Source organism: Sardina pilchardus, chromosome 10 (assembly GCF_963854185.1).
Source record: "Sardina pilchardus chromosome 10, fSarPil1.1, whole genome shotgun sequence".
NCBI lineage: Eukaryota > Metazoa > Chordata > Actinopteri > Clupeiformes > Clupeidae > Sardina > Sardina pilchardus.
Genome location: NC_085003.1, coordinates 10,988,338 through 11,012,890, shown reverse-complemented (window position 1 = coordinate 11,012,890; position 24,553 = coordinate 10,988,338). Strand labels below are relative to the sequence as shown.

At 47.4% G+C, this 24,553-nt stretch overlaps 1 protein-coding gene across 1 annotated transcript in view; it reads left to right on the top strand.

The window, feature by feature from the left end:
• Nucleotides 1-24,553, top strand: part of hydin (HYDIN axonemal central pair apparatus protein) — an 84,665-nt gene that overhangs the window by 6,008 nt on the left and 54,104 nt on the right. The window contains exons 5-18 of the mRNA XM_062547928.1: nucleotides 408-542; nucleotides 2,308-2,507; nucleotides 3,169-3,293; nucleotides 10,880-11,081; nucleotides 11,891-12,074; nucleotides 15,051-15,150; nucleotides 15,735-15,853; nucleotides 16,979-17,202; nucleotides 17,884-17,951; nucleotides 18,267-18,502; nucleotides 20,142-20,242; nucleotides 20,906-21,041; nucleotides 21,196-21,360; nucleotides 21,737-21,889. Of these exons, the coding sequence (XP_062403912.1) occupies nucleotides 408-542; nucleotides 2,308-2,507; nucleotides 3,169-3,293; nucleotides 10,880-11,081; nucleotides 11,891-12,074; nucleotides 15,051-15,150; nucleotides 15,735-15,853; nucleotides 16,979-17,202; nucleotides 17,884-17,951; nucleotides 18,267-18,502; nucleotides 20,142-20,242; nucleotides 20,906-21,041; nucleotides 21,196-21,360; nucleotides 21,737-21,889 (2,148 nt within the window). The remainder of the gene's footprint in view (nucleotides 1-407; nucleotides 543-2,307; nucleotides 2,508-3,168; nucleotides 3,294-10,879; nucleotides 11,082-11,890; nucleotides 12,075-15,050; nucleotides 15,151-15,734; nucleotides 15,854-16,978; nucleotides 17,203-17,883; nucleotides 17,952-18,266; nucleotides 18,503-20,141; nucleotides 20,243-20,905; nucleotides 21,042-21,195; nucleotides 21,361-21,736; nucleotides 21,890-24,553) is intronic.

Sequence of the window (24,553 nt, the reverse complement as noted above, 5' to 3'; positions counted from 1 at the left end):
GTTGGCAAGGTGATTTTATTTATGTAGTCAATTTCATGCACTAAGGCAATTCAATATGCTACTGTATGCACCACTGGAAAACAAATAATAATAAAGGGATAAATTACATCAACAGTGATACAGTGCAAGTACTCTAATTATTGTATCAATATATATTTTTAACACCCCTAGTGCCTGTGAAGCCACCTGTTTAAGGATGCAATCTTCTCTTGGAGAAAACTCTCACTCTGTCCCTCTCACTTCTTAGCTGTCATTGGCCGTTATGTATATTTTTATTGCAATCATAGAAATAGTTAGGATGTTTATCTTGCCAGTAATTGTGACAGCTGCAATAGTGCATTACAGTTGTGTGTATGTGTGTGTGTCTGTGTGTTTGTGTGTGTGATGTGTGTGTTGCTGGTACCCAGATCCCTCGCCTGGTGAAAGTGGTGGAGGAGGACTCATTGTACTTTAAGGTGGTCAGCCCGGTGGATGTGTGCAACAAAGTGGCTCCAGGCATGGCCTCCACGTTCACTGTCCTCTTCACGCCTCAGGAGAACAAGGTAAGGGCACAGTGCAACCAGAGACCCTTCATCACTGACCCTCTCTGGTACAACACAATGATAGCAATGAAGCACAGTTTGGAGAGACGGGTGCGCACGGTACATCCAAACATTTTTTAAACAGGTGCCAGACAAAAAACGTGTCAAAGAGTAAAGGTGATGGTCTGCACACTGTAATGGCTCCAAAAAAATCTTTATTAGTTAAAAGACAATGTTTCGATCAACAGATCTGTTGATCGAAACGTTGCCTTTTAATTAATAAAGATTTTTTTAAAGCCATTACAGTGTGCAGACCATCACCTTTACCCTAAGCTATGAAGCACAACACAACAAAGCATAAGACCTGACAAAAAAACACAACTCTGGTGCGACTTTCCTCAAAACTACCCATCTGAATGCCATACAGTATGATACAGCACAGCCTCACAGGGCCATAAAACACGATGCGTCACTACACAATATTGCATCAGTCAATGCAAAGCAAAGGCACGACACCGCAGCGACAACATTGCACGTCACCGTTGCCATTTAGCACAGCGGCACCGTCGGAACACTTCTAGGACATTTCAAATGCCTGAGATCCTCCAAATTCCAGGGGTTGTGCTTTTTCCCCTCTGATGCGGACGCCCCGAAACATTAATGTCAAGTCGCACATTCCTCGTTAACGCGTCCCTGAACAATAAGGCTGGCAGAGAGAGCGTGCTTTGATAAGCGCGGCCCGGGAGACTGAAAGTTTTCCACCATCGCCCCCACACTCGCCCATTAGACGCACTTCTGCAGCCGCTGAAATGGCCTGCTAATCTGCTTTGCTCTGTTGCCACACTAATATTTCTTGTGGTTCTGAGTGTAACAGCGACACTCAGGGAACCCTGGAGCCTGCAGGACTGTAATTAGGTCAGAAAGTAAGTAAAAAAAGTAAAGGCAGATAAAATAGCTAAAACGTCTAGGAGACTCTGGTCACTTGCTTGCAGGTCTCTGATGTTGCTATTTGCCTGCTGCTAATGTTTGTTTGTGTCGGATTATTCCAGTGATGTTGTTCACCAGACTCAGTTATTGGAAAGCCTCATTAAATACTTAAGATGTGTAGTCATGTTGCTTCAGTCATTCTTCGAAGGAAACACACTTTGTGTTTTGTCTCTTAAGATGTGTATATGAAGTCATTTGTGTGGGAAAGAGTGCATTTACAGTAGTCTGGCTGTCACCATACTAAGCTCAATCTTTTAAGATTGAACATTAGTGTGGGGAGTCTGCGCTTTATTTCTACTGCATGAGAGACGTGCTCTCTCGGAGGAGGGACGGGACTGTCTAGCTCTATTGGCATCATTCAAATTATGACTCCATGTGCTTGGATAATCCTTCAACCAATCAGACCAACAATCCGGTGCATCTTTTGGATAAGCTAGTTTGTGATTGGAGCCAACGGTTCTGGCAGGGATCAGAGGAGATAGATGTGCAGGTTTCCAGCCTGTGCTGCCGGGCGAAATCCAAATTCGCTGGCAGGTCAGGCAGGGTTCACCCAGCCTACATTTACAGTACAGTACATTTGTTGTTGGTCTGGCTTTAATGTTACCAACATATCATTTTAATCTTAATTATCATCTTATCAACGTGTTCATTAAAAATGTGTGAAAAATACTGTGTATTTGACCTTGTTTTACAATAAATGGATCAACAGTGTCCAAAAGTCTTTGATGACTTGGCATATTGTGACTTGTAAATCTATTTTTCATGAGCGTTCATTCCTTGTTGCACCTTGACTACGCAGGACTACCTCCACAGAGTGATCTGCGTGACTGAGCGGGAGAAGTTTGAGGTGCCCATTCGAGCGGTGGGGGCTCGGGCCGTCCTGGACTTCCCTGACCAGCTGCACTTTCCCATCAGCCCCGTGAAGTGCACCGCCCAGAGAACCCTGCTGGTGCGCAACATTGGGAACTGTGAGGCCAGGTTCCAGCTCAGCACATGCAGGTCAGTGCAAGATAGCTGAGGCATGAAGCATTGTGTATGTGTCTGTGTATTTGGGTGCATGCAGGGTGAGTAGCTTGCTTGAAGATGTAAAGGAGCTGCACTAACGCAGGCCTGATAGAGTTCAGGCGTGCTGCCTGAATTCAGGCTTGAGCTCGGCCATGTATGATGTCAAGATATTCTCTATATTGTCTTTGATAATTTCAGTCACAGATTATTTCTTGTCTATCAGCCCTGCTAATGTCATGCATACCATTTTCATAGTCTCTGCAACCTGTTTGTGTGTCTGGATTTTTGTTGTCAACATTGTAAACAGGTATTTATAGTGTGTTTGATCAAGGTGCTGGACATGCTCTGTGAAAGTGCTAGTTTATCCCGTTGTAGACGAACTATTAATATTGTCATTAATATTAATCGAATTTAGCACACTGTTTGAAACACTTTAACAGATCAAGACTCTAATGCATATTTCTGTGTTAATGAAACAAATTAAAGGGCATAGCAAATGAGATATGGATTTGTGTATGTAAGTTTAGTTTATGTGTGCGAGCGTGCGTGTGAGGGTGCGTGGGTGCGTGTGTGTGTGTGCGTGTTTGTGTGTGTGTGTGTCTGTGTGTCTGTGTGTGTGTGTGTTTCACTGGGTGTGTGTCTTCTGCTTCTCCAGCCCGTTTAGTGTGGACCCTCCTCAGGGGACCCTTGGTGTTGGAGAGAGCATGCAGATCACAGTAGACTTTGTGCCCAAGATCACCGGGGACCACACGCAGGAGCTGCTCCTGCACTACCACACAGGTGCACAAACACTACCTGCGCTCATTAAGCAGATGTCTGCAGCCAAGGCAACTTGGGAATGCAATGGCTTGGACATGATTGCACGTTGCAGAATTTGTTATTAGTTATATTTGAAACCATAATGGTGACTCACAATAGCTAATAATATACAATGCATGTGATTAAGTCCAGTGCGGTATGCGATTTCCGTAACAGCCATGAAAAGTGTTCTATAAAAGTTGAAGGAGATTACTGTACACTTAACCATTGTCCCTCCTGTGAATTTTATGTTTTTTCAGATATTTAGGGTTTTTTTTTTTAAATGATCACTTTCTGCAGATAAGATTTCAAGTCTGATCTTATCATGCTTTGCATAAGTGAAACAGAAAAATTGTTTAAAAACACACGCACACACACACACACACACACACACACACACACACACACACTTGCCTGTACGCAATGTAGCTGAACTAAAAGGATGAATCTGTTTATAGCTGCTAACGTGTGATTATAATAACTCTCCTTTCTCTCCTCCCATGGCCCTCCAGCAAAGACCATAAACCTGCACTAATCATTTGCGTTGCCACCATTTCTATGGCAGAAATCTTCGCTCCATCACATTGCCTGCAATGAGGAGATGTTTCATTAGCATATCCTATTAACAGATTTATGAGTCTGAATGGCTGGGGGTGTCAGGGTTATCAGGCACTCACAAGCGAGCATCTTGCCCATTTAGAACTGGCTTTATTAGCCCTCAGAGGCAAACTCTTTTTGCTTCCCCTTTCTCTCGCTCGCTTCTCTCATTTTGTTTTGCTGATAACTGATAGAGTTTCACTTAGATTGGGATGGGGTCCTAAACTTGACAAAAAAGTGTTCCATTAAACTTGACAAAAAAGCATTCCATTTTCTGATAAAATGAACAAAACAAAAAAAAGTACATATGTGTCCTCTTTCTGAATATCTACAGTGCTGTATGTGGAAGACAATGAGATGAGCACTTTGTTGTGGTTATTGGGTTTTCAAGTCTTCCTCTGTGATTTGGCAGGTCCTGGCCAAATGACCTTGCCTGAGGAAAAAGGGGGAAAAAAGCCTAACTATGATTGAGCTATCAGTTGATGTATGACAGAAAGAGGACTTGCTCATTAATGTGATGGGCTATTGATGGGAAAAGCCCAGCTGCTGCTGCTGCGACGGCTGCTAATGGTGTTTTGATAGACCCACTGTCAGGGCTATGTGACGAGGCTTATCACAGAGACCAATGCAGTAAACCTTTCCGTTTGAGCCACAGTTTAAGATAGGGAAGTGCTGTTAATATGAGTTTGTTTGTGTGATTGTGTGTGTAGTAGTTGTGTGTTATGTGTGTCTGTGTCTGTATAAAAAGGTGTGGTGATATATTAACATAGTTGAGGGTTCACCTCGAGATGGTAGGCATCCCAATATAGGCTATGTTTTGTTTGTTTGAGTACTGTATGTGTGTGAATGCAAGCATGTTTGTACACACGCACATGCATGCATATGCATATGTACATATGGTTACTTGCAAGTGCATGCAGACTTTGTGTTGTGCTCTGTGTGTGTGTGTGTGTGTGTGTGTGTGTGTGTTCACATGTGAAGGCAAAATGTGGCTGAGGTAGGCAGGCCGGGCTCTTCCGGGTGCAGCGCTGTCTCGGTGCATAAACACACGGGTCCGCTGAAGGGCAGCTCCATTAACATTTCATTGTGCACGCCACTCTAAAAAGACCACTTTAGGCCCATCAGGGACGTATCATTTTTAATTTAGCACCTTCCCCTGTCTGCGGCTCATTTATGTTTCAGATTAAGCTGCTCGGGAGGTCTGTCCTCCTGGCGCTCCACCACCGTCAGAACAGGCTGTTGGAGAGAGAGAGATAGAGAAGGAGAGAGAGAGATAGAGAGATAGAGAAGGAGAGAGAAAGAGAGAGAGAGAGAGAGAGAGAAAGAGGGAGACTGCACTGCAACTGCAGTTGGTCTCTATGCTGCCAAAAATGTCCACATTCTTCCTCGTTCCTGTACAGCAACGCTGACAACATGTTAGGGACCCTGGGACGGACTGCTGGAACGCATGGTGTCAGCTTTTCACTTGTTCTGACACATTTATGACACTGCTTACTGAGATCAAGCTACACATAATCTCTGGAAGCAAGCCTATAATTCGAAAGTCTGTCTTTCGAAAAATAGAATCGTTTTTTTTTTTTTAACAGCTACAGTACTGCTATGGAAAGCACAGTATTTTGAGCTTGGCAGGATCCGCATGGGTCTGAATGAGCTGAAATGCCTTTCAATGACCAGCAGCTGTTTTGCTTGTGATCATTTCCTTATCCGTCCTTTAGCATTTGCTTACTGAGTTTGAGTTGTGGTACAGGAAGCAGAAAATCCCCAGGAGCGGCTCTGCCGGAGCCGGGGAGAGCTGGGGGGAGCTGGGGGGAGCTGGGGGGAGCTGGGGGGAGCTGGGGGGCGGGGGGGCCGGAGAGCGCAGCGGTGGGCCACTGCAGAGAGCGTCTCCGTTCGCTTGCCTTCTTTTTTTTCTCTCTCTCCACATTAAAAGCCTCTCCCGTAGCTTTCTCAAGGGAGATACTCTGGCTTCCTCAAAGTCCACACCCCTCTCTCTCTCTCTCTCTCTCTCTCTCTCTCTCTCTCTCTCTCTCTTTCTCTCTCTCTCTGTTTCTCGATCTCTGTGTGTCTCTCCTCTCTGAGACACACACACACACACACACACACACACACACACACACACACACACACACTTCCACCCACACCACTGCAACATTGTAATGCATTTCTTAAAATAGACTTGCGACAATAGAAATGCATTTCGGAGACCTTTGTATGACAAATGGTTTGAGCGATTGAGGCATGCTGGTTAACTCTTTCATCATTGGCATGCTGGCCATTTCGGTCCTCACCATGTTGCTCTTTAAAGGAGTTTGTCATTACAGCAAACATGTGAAACGAGAGAGTGTTTCATTACAATAACGCTGGGACAGCCTTGGGCTGCAGACAAGTGTAGAAGATGAAAGAGCATTGAGTCCCTTCTGTGATCACAAACAGGGAGATATCCAATAACAACAACATGCAGACTCTCCATTATACATAACAAAATGAGCCATGTACAATACAATCAGCACAGTTGTGTAGTTCATGCATTTCATCTGTCCCCTGATAGGTCAGAGGTCACTGATTGCATTCCAAAGGAATTCAAAACCAATTTGGCCTTTATAATTTTTTTTTATCACCACACACAATTTTTATATGAATTCAGCCATCCGGTGAGAAATAAACACAAGAGTGCCTAGCAGCGAGTTGGCTGATTCATCACAGCTCACACCATTCCCAAAACACCAAACGGTCCTGTTTGGGAAAACATGAGATTCCTGATCGTGTGTGGCAGATTGCTTTCTTCACGGCGACACCCCCTGTGGATGATAATCTATGGTAATGCGGAGAGAAGGAAGCATACAGTATTTGCTTATTTATTAATTTGTTTATTTATTTACACAGCGCAAGTCCTTCCTCGGGGATAATTTACATTTTGTGTGCTTCCATCCATTCAGCTGAAGCATGGCAGATTTGGCTCTGGAGCTTTTCCAGCTGGGATTCAGATGAGCAACTTTTCCCTCAGTCAACTCCCAGCAATAGTAGCTGCCAAGTATAGGGAGATGCGGTATTTCCCAAAAGCCTGACTGTGCTGTGACCATTGATTATTTTGATCGTTGGTATGCTTGGGAAAGACAGCTCAGATCATGTTTTTACAACAAAAAAGGCACTAATTCTTAAAATGGTGAATAATGGTAGTAATTTATCTGGCATTTATTGAAGATTTGTGTAGAAACTGGGCACAGTTTTTGAGGTTTTAGGTCTGCCTGTGAGTTGTGTTTTTTGGGTAATCTCTTTGAGGAACATTTCTTCCCCTAAAAGGAGGAAATCCTCCTGGACTTGCGTGTAGACTGAGCCTCTGTGCTGCAACATCAGAGCCAATGCTCTCTGCCGCTGCTTTAGAGTGCACTTTACATGAGCCGATGAAGACATCACACACACACACACACACACACACCCACACACACACACACACACACACACACACACACACACACACACACACGCGCACACACACACACATACACAGACACACACAGACACACACATATACAAGCGCCCACGCACGCACACACACGCATACACATCCAGACACACACACACACACACACACATACACATACAAGCACCCTCGTGTGCACACACACACACACACACACAGACACACGCGCACACACACACACACAAGCTCTCTGAGTGGCAGTCCCACCCCTCCCCCTCTCTTTCACCGTTGCGGTTCTCCAACCAGCGTTCAGCTCTCCATCACTCCCCACCAGTGTAGGCAATCAAAGGCAAAAAAACTTCCTCCCTCTCTCTCTCTCTCTCTCTCTCTCTCTCTCTCTCTCTTTCTCTCTCTCCCTTTCTCTCTCTCTCTCTCTCCTCCTCATCGTCTCCTCATCCTCATCCTCTTTTCTTGACTCCGCTGGCAGAGACAGGGGTTAAAATGTCCTCTGCTGGAGGAAGAAACTGATGGCAGTGCAGAATTAATCAGAGGAGAGTGAGCGGATGAAAGCGTGAGATTGGCACACATGGGAGTGTGTGTGTGTGTGTGTGTGTGTGAGAGAGTGCATGTGTGTTTGTGTGTGTGTGATTGTGTGTCCCACTGTTGGAGGGATGCAAGAGAGAGAGAGAGCCACAATATACTCTGCCTGTCATCCTCCTATGTCTGCTCCCTTACATCTCTGATAATTACCGTAGTTTCATTTTCCTCTTCCTCCCCCAGCCCCCCCACCCCCCATCACCCCCATTCTCTCCCCCTTCCCTCTGTCGCCACGGTTTCACCCAGAGTGGAGCATCTGAGAGAGAGATAAAAATAAACGCTAATTCCCCGCTCCTGGGCCCATCAGATGTGCCGGGCTTAGAATTTATCCTCTCCGCTAAAATGTGCATTAGCCAATGCCGGTTCCCTCTAAATGCTGGGAGACATGGTGGTTATGTAACAGAGGGGGGGTGGGGTGGGGCGCGGGGCAGGTTCCCCTCTTCTCTTCGCAGTGTCTCACCGTCATTAGATATTCAGCTCCATCCTCCACCATCAACACCACCAGCAGCAGCAGCAGCAGCAGCAGCAGCAGAGGGGGAGGAGGAGGTGGGGGCAGCCCTAGAGTGAAGGTGGAGAAAAGGGAAAAAAACAGACACACACACACACACCCACACACACACACCCACCCACACACACACACACAAGAAGAGCATTTCATTTTAGGCGGAAAAGACTTCAAACCCCAATTACCGTGACAGTTTTGTAGCTGCTTGTTCACATTTAGAGGTCCCATGTCAGTTCCCCTGATTTAATTTCTGGTCTTTGGCTGTGTTTCCTTTTTTTCCCTTTTTTCCTCCTTTAAAAAAGATATCGCGCTGCCATGGCCCTTCAGGAGGGCCAAGTGTTTCATTTCCCCCCTCTTTAAATTTCCCTGTAATGTTTTTAGATGAAGCAGCTCTGTGAAGGTTTTCCGATAGCCGGACTCGGTGCCAGTTCACATTTGGAGTATAACCTATATCTTTGAGAGATTAGTGCTAGAAAGAGATGGATGGCCGTGTCTGTGCTGAGCAGCTGAGTGTGCATGCTTAAAGAGGCGAAAGGAGGAAAACAACACCAGGCACTGGCTGCCTCAGACCTGATAACAAACTGGCCCCTGTGGAGCTCTTACTGATCAGCCCGCGTGGCTTTGAAGGGGAAGCCCCCAAAGACTCCACTGTATGTTTACCAAGGAAGTGTTGCTCCCCACGGTCATTAGGACAGAGGAGGGGATTTAGGGGGAAGGGTGTGCAGTTCCATTAGTGTTTTTTTTTTTTTTTTAACATATAAAGATCAAGAATAGACTCTGATTCTTGATTCACTTTCTTAGAATAGATGCTTTTCTGTGAATTGAGATGTGTGTGTGTGTGTGTGTGTGTGTGTGTGTGTTGTGGGCTGTAGCCTCAACAGCTGCATATTTGAACAAGAATACAAGGTTAATGATAGCTGTTTGTGACATGAAACTACCTCCTCTTCACACTAGCGAGTCTGTGTGGTCAAAGTTCTCTTAACCTGTTCACAATAACATGTTAACATGCGCAGGAGTACAGGTGCCATCTGCAGTGGATTACTGGCAGCATGGCAGACAGGGCTGTTTTTGACTCTGCTCCTGTCATGTGTGTGTGTGACGAGGGCTGTTTTTGAATCCGCTCCTGTCATATGGGTGTGGGTGTCGAGGGCTGTTTTTGAATCCGCTCCTGTCGTGTGTGTGTGTGATAGTTTTCTTGTCTGCTGTCTGCGGTTGGAGATTTGTTTACTTAAACTTGAGGTGTTGTCAGAGGAATTGGGACTCTCACAACAGCTTCCCTCCCACTGTGCTGTTGAAACTCAGGGCATTTAATTTGTTTGTTATTCTGAGTTGAAAAAAAAGGGGGGTGGGGGGTTGTTGAGGTAGAATGGAAAGAAGGGTGTTTTTGCTTCACTCACAGACGTTTTGATGGATTGGGCTCATTTAGTACTGAAGAATATGACAAATGAAACATGTTAGACATGCATCACTCTCTGGCGGCTGGATTACGGAGAATAGCATTCGAATTTTTATGATGAGTGAATTTGTTTGTCGCGCTTTACAGATTATAATGATGGATCTGTCTGGCGTCGCCAGTGTCTAATTTGAATATCTTTTCACTCTGTGCTGTTTGTGATTGTGGTTTTGTCAAGGTAAGGTCAAATTGAGAATCTTAATGAGGTGCATGTGCATGACGCCTGCTTTGAATATAGCCAAACTACCTCAACCAAATCAAAATGGGCTGGTGGTTTACATACACCATGGCAGTGATTTGGGCACTTAGTTTGCATGCAGTGTCTTTGTTTGTATATGATGGCGGTTGCTTTGGTTACAGTCACATGACCTCTGAGGGCTGTCCCCTGGGAAACCTGTTTGTTGACACCAGGTGTGCTTCAGCTTGTTAACGCAACAGCGCCATCTTGATTACTGAAACAGACACAAACCTCAAATAAGGACTTGACAACAGTTGTAGTTGTTGTGAATGCTTAGATGATGCCCATAGACCATTAGGCACTGCCATGACCGCTCAAAATATACTGATTCTCATGGTCCCAATTTATATTATGGGTGTACAGGGACTGTGTACCTGTGTGCTGAGCCATTCATTAATTCAGGCAGCATACGCTCATTGTAGGAAATCACTGTGACAATTAATTAATGGGCAATTGATGACCTATTACCTTTGGAGACATATTGTGCAGTGTCTCCATTTCTGGGCTCTGCTAGCCTGTTGCTTCCCACCTTGTTTTACTGGCAACATAGTAGAATGTAGCGAATAGGCTACCTGTTACATTGTTGTAATAATTCATGATCAGCCGTCCACGACTGACTGTGTATGGTTTTTTTTGTTTAAGAAAGCCACATGAGCAAATGGTCTTTGGAATGAGCCACAGCACATCATCATAATGAGGTCATTGTATAGACGCTGTTGTGCTGATGAATGTGTCTGTGATTTGGATGCACCTGCAGGGGAGGATGTTTACATCAGCCTTTACGGAGCGGCGACTGACGCCAACGTGAGGCTGGAGCGTAACTCGGTGCTCCTGGAGAAGACCTACATCTCCATGGCCAATCAGCGCTCGGTCGCCATAGTGAACAGGAGCGACGCCATCGTGCACTACCAATGGAAGAGCTTCGCCACGGAAGAGGAGGAGGAGCAACACAAACAGAGGTGGGAAATGTCCCTTGGGATTGTCCTCGCCATCACCAGGCTGCTCTAGAATAGCAGCAGGATTTCTCTTAGATTGTGTGTAGAACTGTCTGTGGAAGACAGCAGAGCGACGTTCTGTGGTTTAGGGGCGAACGATTGAAGTTATTTGTTGTTAATCCAGCAGTGGGTACCATGGGCTGAGGAAGGGTGGTGGTGGAGACTTTCATGATCCCTGTGAGAATAGCTGCCTACTGTTGTCAGATGTAGAGGGAGAGATGGAGGGGAGGCAGATTTACTAGCGACAAACCTCCTGGTGCCTTTTGATCTGTCGAGGTCTTCCTTTCACTTGCTCTGATTTAGTCTCCTCTCTCTCTTTCTCTCTCTCTCTCTCTCTTTCACACTTTCTCTGTCGCTGTTTTTCTCCATGCTGCTCCCCTTTACTTTTCTCTCTCTCTCTTTCCCTTCAGCTCTTTTTCCTGCTGCTTTGTTTCTCTTGTTCTTTTCACAAGAGTTCATTTGCCTTCTCCACTGCCCTTTGTGTTTGTGTGCCTCCCCTGTCTCTGTTTATCTCTGCCTACACCTCCCTTTTTATTTGTCTTTAACTCTCTGCTTATAGGCTTATCTGCCCAGCTTTCTCTCATTCTCTGTACTTCTCTCTCTCTCTCTCTCTCTCCCTCTCTCTCTCTTTCTATGTCATCCTCTATCCTTCTCAAACACCCTTTCTTCATCTAACCCACTCTCTATTTCCACTTCTACCTCTACCTCTCTCTCTCTTTCTCTCTCTTTCTCTCTCTCTCGTTAACTCTCTCTCCTTCCTCCTCCTCCTCCAGGTTCTGTGTGGACCTCCAGCAGGAGGCGGATGACGAGATGGATCAGTTCCTGACGGAGTGTGGAGCGGACCCCACTGCCCGCCACCAGCTCTCCCTGCTCTCCCGCACATTCCAGGAGCGCCGGAGGCAGCTACGCGACGAGCGCCTGGCCTTCTCCCACCAACACATCATCATAGAGCCTCTGGTCTGTGTGTGTGTGTGTGTGTGTGTGTGTCTGTGTGTGTGTGTGTGTGTGCGTGTGTGCATACAATATACTGTATATGTGTGTGCGTATATGTGTGTTTCTGTGTGTGTGTGTGTGTGTGTGTGTGTGTGTCTGTGTGTGTGTGTCTGTGTGTGTCTGTGTGTGTTTGTGTGTGTATGGGTTTGTCTAACTCAATATTCTACCCCAGTCCTGGCAAAGGCCATGGTTATCTCATGCCTCAACTACTGCGACACCCTTCTAACAGTCCTCCCTTTACAGATGGTCCAGTACGTAGTGGCGTGTCTGCTTTTCAATAAAACCAAAATGGCCAAAACACGTAGCCACCTGCATCAAATTCAAATCGTTACAGTAATGCTGTTGTTAGCCTACAACGTGATCTCCGGTTCCTCACCCACTTGCTTGAGTGCTCTCATAAAGGCATATGCTATCACCTGCCTACTGCGCTCCTCCAAAGAATGCCCCCTGGTACCGCCACCCGCACCCTCACGCCAATCCAAACTATTCTCCTCTGTGGTTCCCCGTTGGCAGAGGCATCCCTCTCTATTGTCAAAAACCTCTTGAAGTCCCATTCTTCCAAGAATACCTCCTCTCAACACACGGCAACTTACCATAATGTTGTTCCCTGCCCTGCCTATTTCTCTTATCTGCATCCCTGACATAGAATTGTCATTGAATTTCTTATACAAAGTAACAGTTATTGTTGCATTGTGGTCAAGGCCAGGGAAAGATTTGTCCTACTTGCACTGTACCTTGATTCTTCTCTATTTTCACTTCACTTTTGTACAGAAGTGTCAGCCAAATGAATAAATGTAAATGTTTGTGAGTGTGTGTGTGTGTGTGTGTGTGTGTGTGTGTGTGTGTGTGTGTGTGTGTGTGTGTGTGTGTGTGTGTGTGTGTGTTTGTGTGCGTGTGTGTGTGTGTGTGTGTGTGTGTGTGTGTGTGTGTGTGTGTGTGTGTGTGTGTGTGTGTGTGTGTGTTTGTGTTTGTCCCGCAAAACCCAATATAGCAAACGTCACAGCAGTGCTAGTTTCTTCCTCTGGCACTATCCAGTTGGGTTATAGAACTAGGAGGAAGAGTGTTTACCTCATGCATAAATTAAATCAAAAGTCCCCAAGGACTTTACCCTGTGTAGCCATATGTGTAAACATATGGGCCAGATTAAATGGAGATCCTATCATTAGCCCTGTCTGGTTCTCCACTTATTGAACACATCCAAAGGTTTGTCGAGCATGGACTGCAAATGGATGCTTAACTCTTCAAGTAGAAAAACTCTACTTTTAAACTTGGGCTAACCACTGCTGAAATCATTGCCATTGATCACAGTGCCCCGCCTGTCCCGACAATTCCGAACATCAGTGCATTCCATGATGTATTACTTACAGATCACTCTCTCCGTGGGCTGTCGTGAAGTGTTGTGCACATTGTCCATGCAGCCTCGGGAGGTTGAGCCTCCGATTTATCCCTTCATTTGTACAGGAGCTCTCTCCTGCCCTGACAGTGACGGATCTGTCTCAGAGGCTTACGCGGTGTGGCTGGGTGTGAGGCCCGCTGCTTTGATGAAACCCAGCCCAGACTCCTGCCCTGAAATAAACAGCACATTACTGGCCCCGCATGCTAATCTGTCTGATACCTGTATCATGACACTGCACATTACGCCAAGCTGTTGTCATCTGCCGTCTTAGTACATGACCTTAGCATAGACGTCTGGTGTGTGTGTGTGTGTGTGTGTGTGTGTGTGTGTGGTAGAGAGGCAGTGACAGAGGGTGACAGGGCACAAACAGAGAGCCCTACTGTGTTTGTGTCGAGCGACATGACAGGGCTGTTGTTTTTTCGCTGAGTCAGAGGCTCGGATGAGACTCTAACCTGATTTCACCCCACCAGCCAACCCTCACCACCCCACCACACCCCCCAACCCCCTCCGCTCCCCTCAACCCCCCCCCCCCCCCCCCTACTCTGCTCATCCCCTCCCTCCCCCTGGAGACACAGCGCTCCTGCTCCTCATCCATCCCCATAGCTCAGCGAGACATGCTGGCTGCCGGGGGCATCTCAAAAGCATGGCCAGCTCCTCAGGGAGGCCAGGGTGACTCACCCCCCCCCATGTCCATGTTGCACTGCAGGTCTGGAGAGGCTTCCTGAGGACAAGCGAGAGTCAAGAAGGGGGGAAAAAATGACGAGGGGCGGAGGGACTGATGGGGGCGGTGTGTGGGGAACAATGAGAAAGATTTTAGCCTCACTTGAATGAATACGGGCAGAATAAAGCAAAGCACACAGTGGCGGTGCTGCGTCAGCACTCTGCTGCCACTCTCTATGACCTCCAAGGCAAACACCCGCGCTGTGTGCAAGTCCTCGCTGCCTTTTCTCAGCCGATCCTCTCTGCCAAGACACACTGAGAAAACACACACACACGCTCACACACATACAGTACACACTCACACACCACCGGTGTAAGGGCCCTGACTTTTGCCGTTGTCAGAGCATTTTAGTGTTAGCCCCTTTGCTTTTTCTCACAGGCAGACATGTACAAATAACTTAAGGCATCCAATTGCCCAATTGCTCGATCACTTCCCACGTTTCTTTGGAAATATGCATATGTGCATGCTTAAGAATTCCGAGCAGAGGCTTGATCTGGGTTAGAAGATGCTGGCTGTGCATTCATAGATTTTCCTGTTGGTCGAGGAGAGACCCTTGGATATAGTTTGCTTACTTCAATTAACCCCAGTTCCTTACACAGACTCGGAGAAGTATCAGCCCAGGAGAAAAAACACACAGGTCCACCCAAGCTGGTTCAGCTCACCAACCTGTGAAGTGAAAAGTGAATGAATGCAGGGACTGTGAAGAAGGCAGTGGGGTTAGCACATGACATGTGTAACCACGGTCCCAGCCTAGTTGGATTCTGAGCTCGGGCTCCAGAGTCAGGAGGGTGTTAAGTGGTCTTCTTCTCTGTGCCCTTTGCAGGAGGGAGACGTGTGGCCCAACAGCACAGTAGAGGTCAACATCGTGTTCAAGCCCCAGGAGGCCAAACTCTATCAGCAGACTGTGTACTGTGATATAACAGGTACGCTCACAGCACACTGCTTACTCAAAATATGGCCCCAGTTGTGAAGAATATGGCTGGAACCAAGAATGGGTCAAATTCCACGAAAATTGTTATTTCATGTCAGTATTTGCCTGTCAGTGAAATGTGGTCACTCTTAAAGGGTCATTTTAAAAGCGTGCACTTGTGCGTAGACTTTAAAAGTGCACCCAGGCCATTTGACTTCCAACTTACATTTGCTTCCAGCGAGCTGTTTCATCATTTAATCATTTGCATCTGCTGCCTGTGGTGATGGTGGTCAGATTTTCATTCATTTGCATAGGGAGTGAAGGACACTGGATGCGTTATTGTGACCCCTAAAAAACAAACTCCTCCACCAATCACCCTATGCCTCTGCTGCAATCCCCCAAAAACATCCCTGGCGTGTTGACTTGCTCCCCTGAGGGACCACCCTGTGCATGCCTTGTCAGAATGCCCAAACCAATTACAGTGTGTGTTTTCAGTGAGTGTGTGTAGTAGTTGTGTTGCACGATGGCCAACTACTGAATGTTGTGTGTGTATTCTCAGCTTTTGCTTTCGGGTGGTGTTATATGTGTCTCCATCAGGCCGTGAGTCTCGTCTGCCTCTCCGCATTAAGGGAGAGGGCATTGGCCCCAAACTCCAGTTCAACTTTGACCTTCTGGATATGGGCAACATCTTCATCGGCTCCAAGCATAGCTATGAGGTATGTGTACATGCAGTGTTTCCAGAGGCACTTGTCAGCCTTAGTGGGCCTTACACTAGATCAGGAGGATGAAGCACATTTTCATGTTTCAGAGCAAGAGCTGAAGGGATCGGGTTGTGCCCCCTCCCCCCTCCCCCGTTCCCTATTAGGGCGACAAAGCATGGCAACAGACAAAAGGGAGATAGAAATAATCAAATACAAACTCTAGTCTTTTGATTAATCTATTATTAAAAAGTAAACACCATAGTCTCATATTTAATATTTCATTGTCTGATAACAATCGGCAGATCACAAGTGTATATTCGGCATCAGCCAACTTAATGAATAATTGAAGTCTATTGTTATTATCAGGAGTCTCAATTAGAACAGACCCTGGCACAGTTTGAAAATACTTTCGGCTGAATTATGCAAAAGGTTTCCTGAGACAATTCAGTGGCTCTGGTATTTGGATATGCTTGTGATGCGATTACTTTAGTTGTCCGGGCATCGGGAGTCGACAGTTTGAATTTTAATAGCCAGTAACCTCGCGCATTGCCATTCTGCGAGGAGGCGACGTTCCAGGAGCAATCTCGCCGAGCCGGTGATGGTGCTCTCTTTCTTATTAAGCTGTCAGACCATGCGCGAGTGCACACTTTTAACCGCAAATTGAGTTAGAGCAAAAGGTTCGCCGCGATAACGCCAGAGGGCTCGTGTGAGCGTGGAGATTCACAAACAGGCTCCGGCGTTGCACGCATGACGACAGACGCTAAAGCGGGCGATAACTTCATTTTCCAGGCCAAACAGCAGTGGAGCAATGTAATAAACTCTGGTGTGGGGAAATGTAGATCTTCAGCCTCATGCAACAAGAGTGTCGGAAAGAAAAGGGAAACTGTTGTGAAAAACTATGATGAAGTACCAAACCAGAAACCAGAAAAAAAGTTGATTCATAGTAAAATGTAAAATTGTAAAGTGACTCTCGTTTATTTGTCCAATGCATGCCTCTGGTCTTGTAAAGGACCAAACATGAACTGTGTCAGTAGCATTGAGGGGACTAGCGCCTGTGTCCACTTCTTTAACTTAACCAAACTTGATCCCCATTGAACCACTGAGCTTTTATTTGGACTGATTCATCACTGTTACCTCTAGGTCCTCCTGACCAATAAAGGACTCATAGCTGCGTCGTACCGAGTCCTGGACGCCAGCTCTGCCCTGGGCCTGTGCTTCTCGTTCAGCCCCGTCACGGGGAGGATCCCCCCTGGGGACTGCCATGCCCTGGAGGTCACCTTCTCCTCCAGCACCCTGGGAGCGTTCTCCGAGGACTTCTACTTTGCCGTCGAGGGAAACCCTCTGCCTCTCGTCCTGACGTTCAGGTGACCCCTACCTCCTCTTGGGTATCAATGATCCCCCTCCCGATCCCCTCCCCTGTGTCCTCCTCCTCCTCCTCAACAGTGCTTAGCCTCAGCTTTTCATCTCAATTTACCACATGAATAAATATGACCCTCCACAAACCGCCACCGCCATGCATCCTGTCTGTCCCCTGGCTGGGAACTCTCTTTCTAACCACTGCTTTGCTTTCCTATTGTTGCATGATTTATACAATGAATTAAATGACTCCTTCAGGGTTGTACCTAAGTGAAAAGTACAATGCGGGGTGGGTGGGTGGGGGGGTGGGTGGGGGGGGGGGTGTTTGGCGTGAGCACTGTTGGTTCTCAGACTCTCACCCACTCCAATCCTGGCACCTCGTCCTGATTAAGATGTATTACCATGGGAGAGTGCTGAGTGTGAGGATCACTGAATTACCCTTCTGCATTGTCATCCAAGAAATTGACTGATTTTGTTTTTTTCCCTCCCCCTCCCTTCCCCTCTCTCTCTCTCTCTCTCCTATTCCACTCCTTCTTCCTCTCTTTCGTTCAGTTGCTCTCTCGCTCCCTCTCTGCTTTGCACACTCTCGATTTTCATTAATTGCTTCTCGGCGTCCAGTGACCTTCACATGCTCAGCGGAGGCCCCAGACTCAAACTCAAGGCTCTCTGTGGTGCTTTATGTCTTGCAGGGGCTGTGTAATGGGGCCCACGTTCCACTTCAGCATCCCGGAGCTCAACTTCGGGGAGGTGTCCTTCGGTAAATGAACTTGTAGCGTGGTGTTTCATTTGAAATCAATGCGGCTGTATGCCAGGTGACTAGTGCTCATGTCTCACTGTTCAATAATGACTTGTGCACAGCACTCTCTACAAATGGAGTAGACTTCTTGGTTCTGAGAGTAAATGTTTTTTTTGCCAGGTTTTTGTCCCATCTTAGCTTATCATCCAGGTTCTGCTAATGATCACCTTAATATTCTTTGGTCTTCTCTTTATACCAAAAAATGGGTTTTTGCTTCCTGAACCTAGATCATCTTCCCATGGCATAAATCCAGCTTCCTCCTGTTTTTACTCACAGGGTTTCCACAGACACTGGCCTGCTGCCTGACCAACACCTCACTGGTGCCAATGACCTTCGACCTCCGGGTTCCAGGGGATGGCACCGGACCGCCCAGCGTCACCAGCGCACTCCAGGTGTCGGAGCTAAACAGAACCGATTGGCTCATAGGCGAGTCATCGGGAGAGCACCCCACCGAGTTCTCCGTCGTTCCCAGCTCTGGAACAGTGCGTGCCCAAGGACAGATGGACCTCAAGGTAAAATCCCAACAGTGGCCGCAACATAGACGCAATGGTTAAAACATATGGAAATGATTTTTCCTGGATGGAGATAGCATGGGACAATTTAGAAATAAAGCAAATACAATGCAAAGTAGGCTGGTATCTGGTCCTGTCAAGAACAATGAGGCTGGTTCATCGTGATGCCCTTCATTGCTTTCTGTGGGGGACTGAGGGAGGTGTCACGCTGGCGTGGAGAGCCACTGCTTGTGTGCTGAGTCATTTGGAAAAGGCCAGCTGATTGAAGGCTCTTCTAAATCTCAGAGCTTTTAATCAAGAGGAGACCTTTAATCCGTAATCAGCCTCAAGGCCAGGCTTTTTTCTCCTTTAAAGGTCTGCAGGCTTCCATTATATCAAGACAGACCAAAAGAAGACATCTCTCTCTCTCTCTTTCTCTCTCTCTCTCTCTCTCTCTCTCTCTCTCTCTCTCTCTCTGTCTCTCTCGCTCCCCATCTCCGCTCCTATCTCATCCGGGGCTGTGATTATCCTGTCTTCCCTTTGCCAGCCTTTCCTGGCGCAGGTTACCTTGTGTACCTGTCAGCCGGGGCGGCGTTCTCCCATCTCCGGTGGGGGGGAGACTGTGGGGGGGGGCTGTGGGGGAGCTGTCACTTCCTCCCGGGGGCTAATCTGCTGGATCTGTCCAGCTGTCTGGCGGCCTCTTTTGTGCGAGGTGTCTCCTGTCAGCGTGCCGCCCCGGCAGCTCTTCCCCACCGCTGGTGACAGCCGAGCGGATCGGGGCCGCTGACCGGCCCTAATGAGGGGCTCGGCTCCACTCCGCTCTGCTCTGCGCAGAGAGGACGGAATATGGATGAGACTGGGCCAGCGCCGCGCACACATGGACAGAGGATAATCCCAGAGAAAGACCACACACACACACACAACACACAACACACACACACACACACACATGTGCAAGCGCTCTAGCACATACATACACACACACACACAAGCATGCATTAGCAGATGCACAATCTCACACAAACATACACACACACGCACACACACACTCCGATTGGCACATCAAATGAGACTGTAGCTAAAAACCTGGCACAGACAGGCAAAATCCATCCAAATCTGTTTCTGTGTGTCTGCACTCTGTGTTTGTCTTAATGAGCGTATGTGCTTGTGTGTACAGTGTGTGTGTGTGTGTGTGCGTGTGCGTGTGTGTGCGTGTGTGTGCGTGTGTGTGCGTATGTGTGCGTGTGTGTGTGTTTGTGTGTGTGTGTGTGTGTTGTGCTGCTGTTTGTGTGTGAATATGTATGTGTGAGAGCTCGTGTATGTTCTCAGCAGGCAACTCCGCAGGACTAAGGCATCTGCCATCACTCTCCCCCATCACAGCAGTTGCTGCTGTGTGCAATAAAGCATGTAACTTAATTTCCACTCACACTCTTCCTACACACCAGCCTGATACGCCAGCTTAGGCATAGCCACAACAAATAAAAAAAAAAATGCTTTTCCTCCTGACTCGACAACTAGTACATACGGTTTATCTTTTAGTTGGCTCACCCTAAAATGTCTGTTGAAGGCTGTGCATTTCTCCAGTCATACTCACGCAGAGGTCTCTTATCTGGTTCAGTTCAGCATCACACTTATCTTCCGCTCGCCTGTGCCCCGGCAGGTCACCCTGTGCTCCAACACTGTCCGCAGCTACAGCCTGGCCCTGGTGGTGGATGTCCAGGGCGTTGGTGAGGATGTGCTGGCCCTCCCGATCCATGCCAGGTCAGTCAGGATGGTTAACCATGAGGAACAGATTAGAAACAGCTGCTCGCGGAAGCACTCTGTCCTCTCCGGAGACATTAAAGTGTATATCTTCAGATTGCTACTTCATTTAACGAAATGAATGTTGGTCTTTGTCTAACGGCCTCATTAAGGATATTCTCATTTGTGAGCACAAGCACAATAAATGATATATAGCTAACAGCATGCTATTTCCTCTGCTTTGTATTTATATTTACTAAGACGCATTGTAAACAACATTGGGCTGAAGATTTCAAAGCAGTCAGGCAAATGAACATCCCCAGAATGTAATGACCTTTTCAAATGCCGTTCAAGATTACAATGCGGCTAACACTACACAGTGTCCTCACAGTCAATGGCAAACTAAAACAATACAACAAAGTCATGCAAACAGAGTTTGGAAAGCAATGTCAAAGCCAAACAAGAATGGAAAAATAGCTTTCCCCCCAACATTTTTTACATTCAAATACGGAAAACATGGACAATTTCATGGATGTGACTATTGAAAGTGGTTGTGGTGTTATTTGAGTACCAGGGTTTTTTATATGTACCGTACATTCGTTTATTAAGTTTTTTCTCATAGGCATCCGGTCTTAGCTACAGTAGTTGTGCTTTACTAAATGAGTGGATCTGTGGCATGTCCAGGTGCTCCGTCCCTGAGGTGGCCCTGGAGTCCCCTGCACTGCGGCTGGAGAGGTGCTTCCTGGATTACGCCTACGAGCATCCAGTGAAGCTGATCAACAACAGCGACCTGCCGGCCTGCTACGGCCTCCTGTCTCAGGTCAGTCTCAATCTCTTGTGTGGTCTCTGGCGTTAACTGCTTCGAGTTTCTCACTCTGTGTAGTGAGTAGGTTTGAGTGTGTGCAGGTACAGTATCTAGCTGCTTTTTTAAAAGAAAATGCTTGTCTTAACTGGACGTCTGTGTTTGTGGTCAGGAGTACGAGGAGCATCCCTCTGTGCTGTACTCCAGTCCTCACCCGCGGGGAGTCATCCAGCCGCATGGCTCTGCAGAGATCCCACTGGTGGTGCAGGCCAAGGCCCTGGGCCCTCTGGACATCACCGCTCGTATCGCTGTGCTGGGCAGTCAGCACTCACCGCTGGTGAGCTCAGAGTGGTGCCCTTCCCTCCGTGCGTGTGTGTGTGTGTGTGTGTATTTGTGTTCCTGTAGATGTTATATGGTGAAATGAAAGAAAGGGCCATTAATATAAAAACAAAAACAGCCAAAAAAGTTGCACACAATATGTTTACTTATAAGACTTAAGTTCCCACCCAGCTTTATGAAATGCAAATATCTGCAGGCGATGTAAGTTTCAGAAACTTGTTTTCGCTCTCCCTCTTCTGTCCTCCTTTTAAATGATTCGTTTTAATTGCTGTGCGTGTGCAGTGCAGTGGCTGTCTGTCACTGTGAAGCCGTATTGACTCTGCTCTGGGCCCTCTCTCTGCCCTATGTGCCCCCCCCCCTTCCTTCTCCCACAGGCCCTGCTGCTGTCCTGCCTCGCCCAGGGCCCGGTCATCCATGTCTCTTCTGCAGAGGTGGACTTTGGCATCGTCCCGGTGCTGACGGACGTCCCCAGGCCGCTGCAGCTGTCAAACCGCTCCCCCATCCCGGCTCGCTTCCGCGCACAGATGGTAGGTCCTGTCCCCTGACACCGAAGGAAGGGACGAACCTGACCGTGCATCTTTAGCATCTTTTTTTTTTTTTGGTGACTCTCGGAGATAAGCCAGCAAACAACTCCGTCCTAATACGCTAATTCTTCTGTCTGTTTGCTCCGATCGTATTGAAACTACCTCTGTTTCGTATAATTCATTTCCAAATTAATGAAGTGCACAAAGGCCCAGGGGATAGGCTGAGCGGTTAGTTGGCTTTGTAAATAATAGGCTGCCTCATTGGATTAAATGGCTCTCAGCAGCATGGCTGGCGTCAGTGGCCTGGCCTTCCTGTTCCCCTCTCACTTTACATGGCATGCTCACAGTGAATCCTTGCACAGAGACTTGCGGGAGGCTTGCCACATGTCTCCGAGGCTGCCCCCGATATTGTCATCTCGTTCCATCAGGGGCCGCCTTTGGCGGATATGCGCGCCGTCGGAATGGATCCTCGGAAATCAGAAACTGGAAATGACATGTCTTAAGAGCAGCGTGGCGAAACGCGATACCCTTCGAGCAGATGTCATTACACTCCCCACGCAGTCAGGACGCCCGACATCGGGTGCTGTTGAACACGATTTTTAAACATCGACATGACTGCGCCAACACAGCTTTCTGCTGGCTGGTGGTGAGGGTTTGTGTGCCTGTTCCCAAAGACATGGTCCTTATTTAGCAATGTATTCAGCCCACTAGGCACATCACAGTGATGAATACCTGCAGCTCACAGAATCGGGGAAGGAAGTATCATTTCAGAGATGGTTAGTCTTGCATGGTAGTGTATTTTTGCTGTATGACTATGCTGTGTCACTAATGTGTTTTAAATGGTTTTTACAAGGAAGACAACTTGAAGTACAGCTTCACAAAAAGCCAATATAGCGAGGGTTATGTGTAAGCTTATTGAAATGATGCTGTTAGATGTTCACAGAGAAATTTTCATTTTGAAATATTTGGACCAAGCCAGCAGGTAACACACAAACAGTGACATCACAGAAGGTTGTCGCTGTCATGGTGATACGGATGAACAGACAGTGACAGGTGACAGTGACGGGAGCATCTGGAGTTTCTAGTGAATAAGCTCATGAAATTTCCACAACAGCACTGAAGAACAAAGCTGAGCTCAATGTTTGATGTTCCTTTTTTCTCTCTCCACAAATGATTCCCTCTCTGGTACGTGGGTAAGACCTTAAGACGGGAGAAACACAGGACCATCGTGATGCTTGGAGAGCACTGGGTTAGAGCAGTGAAAACTCCGAACTCTGTCAGAAGAATTGAGAGAGCGGGGCAACTCTGCAGTAATATATGCGCGCTACAAAAAGTTCTATTTTCTCCTCTGTCCCATTTTTCTCTGCTCATTCACAGCTTTGGTGTAACTAGACAGCCCTTTGGAAAGCAATCAAGAGTCAGACAGTGCAGTATTCAAAGGAGTTCCCCCCCCTCCCTACCCAAAGAAAAAAATGGACCACAATATTGTGCTTTGAGAGGTTGTAGTTTCTGTGTAAAATTGTACAAAATGACTGCAGTAGAGGCATTTGGCACAGTGCATGAGAACGAGACTTGAAAACAGGCCTTTTTGCCCCTCCTCCTCCTCCTCCCCTTCTCTCTCTGCCCTTGTCTCCCCCATCACCTCTCAGCAGTGAGTGACTGAGTGCAACAACTCAGGAACAAAGGGAATACAAGAGGAGCCGAGATAAGTCTATCTGTAGGACATAACTTCACCTCTCTGCCCCTGTCATCTCGCTCGGCGAGCATTCAGATGCACGCGCGCTGATAACTGTCACGGCCACGCCACCACAGTCAGAGCTGTCCCGATCGCCTGATGAGATTCATCGTCAAACTGCCGAGCCCAGGAAATTCTCTGACCCTGTCCTCTCCTCTAAAGCCTCAAGACCGGTGCGTTGATAAGGCGAGAGTTTTTACGAAGCGTTTTCAGGCATCAATCGATCGTGATTCTTCTGGAATTACATTACATGCGGCTCGATAGCGTGGCGGTAAGCCAGCCAGCGGGCCCTGAAAGGCTGGCTCGAGGTGCTGAAAGAATACGGAAGATTTTGAAAACAAACGCAGCCTCGTGTTTGCATTTTGTTCGTCAGTTTTGTGTTGCAAAGACCAGAGCATGCCGGGGTATTGCGATCCTTTGGGGGCTGGAGACACGGGCTCCTGAGATTTGGTTCCATCTTCATCCCCCCTCGCACCGGTTGTAGTTCAAAGCAATCAATGGCATTAAGTCTCTTTAATGCAGGTCTGATCTGATTATTGAAATTTCAGCCCTGCTCATTTCTTTGCTCAGATTCCCATTCTCAAGGGGAGACCACCCCAGTCCACCTCCCCATCGACCAGCTCGACTTTCACTCCCCTCCCTCCTTAAGATAAAGGCTGAGAAAGTGATCTATGACTCCCAGGTGACTCGGCGGACCCAGTGGTCTCGGATTAGTCCCTCTCCATTTTCGCTCGTCCACTGGGGGCCACGGCTCTCCTCGAGTCGCATGTGCATCAGGGAGATTTTTCGACAAGGGCAGCATTTGTCTTTGTGGTAGACTCTCCCCATCGCTTTCTTTCTCTCTCTCTCTCTGTCTCTCTCTCTCTCTCTCTCTCTCTCTCTCTCTCTCTCTGTCTCCCCACCCTGGGTGTAATTGGCCGATAGCAGACTGT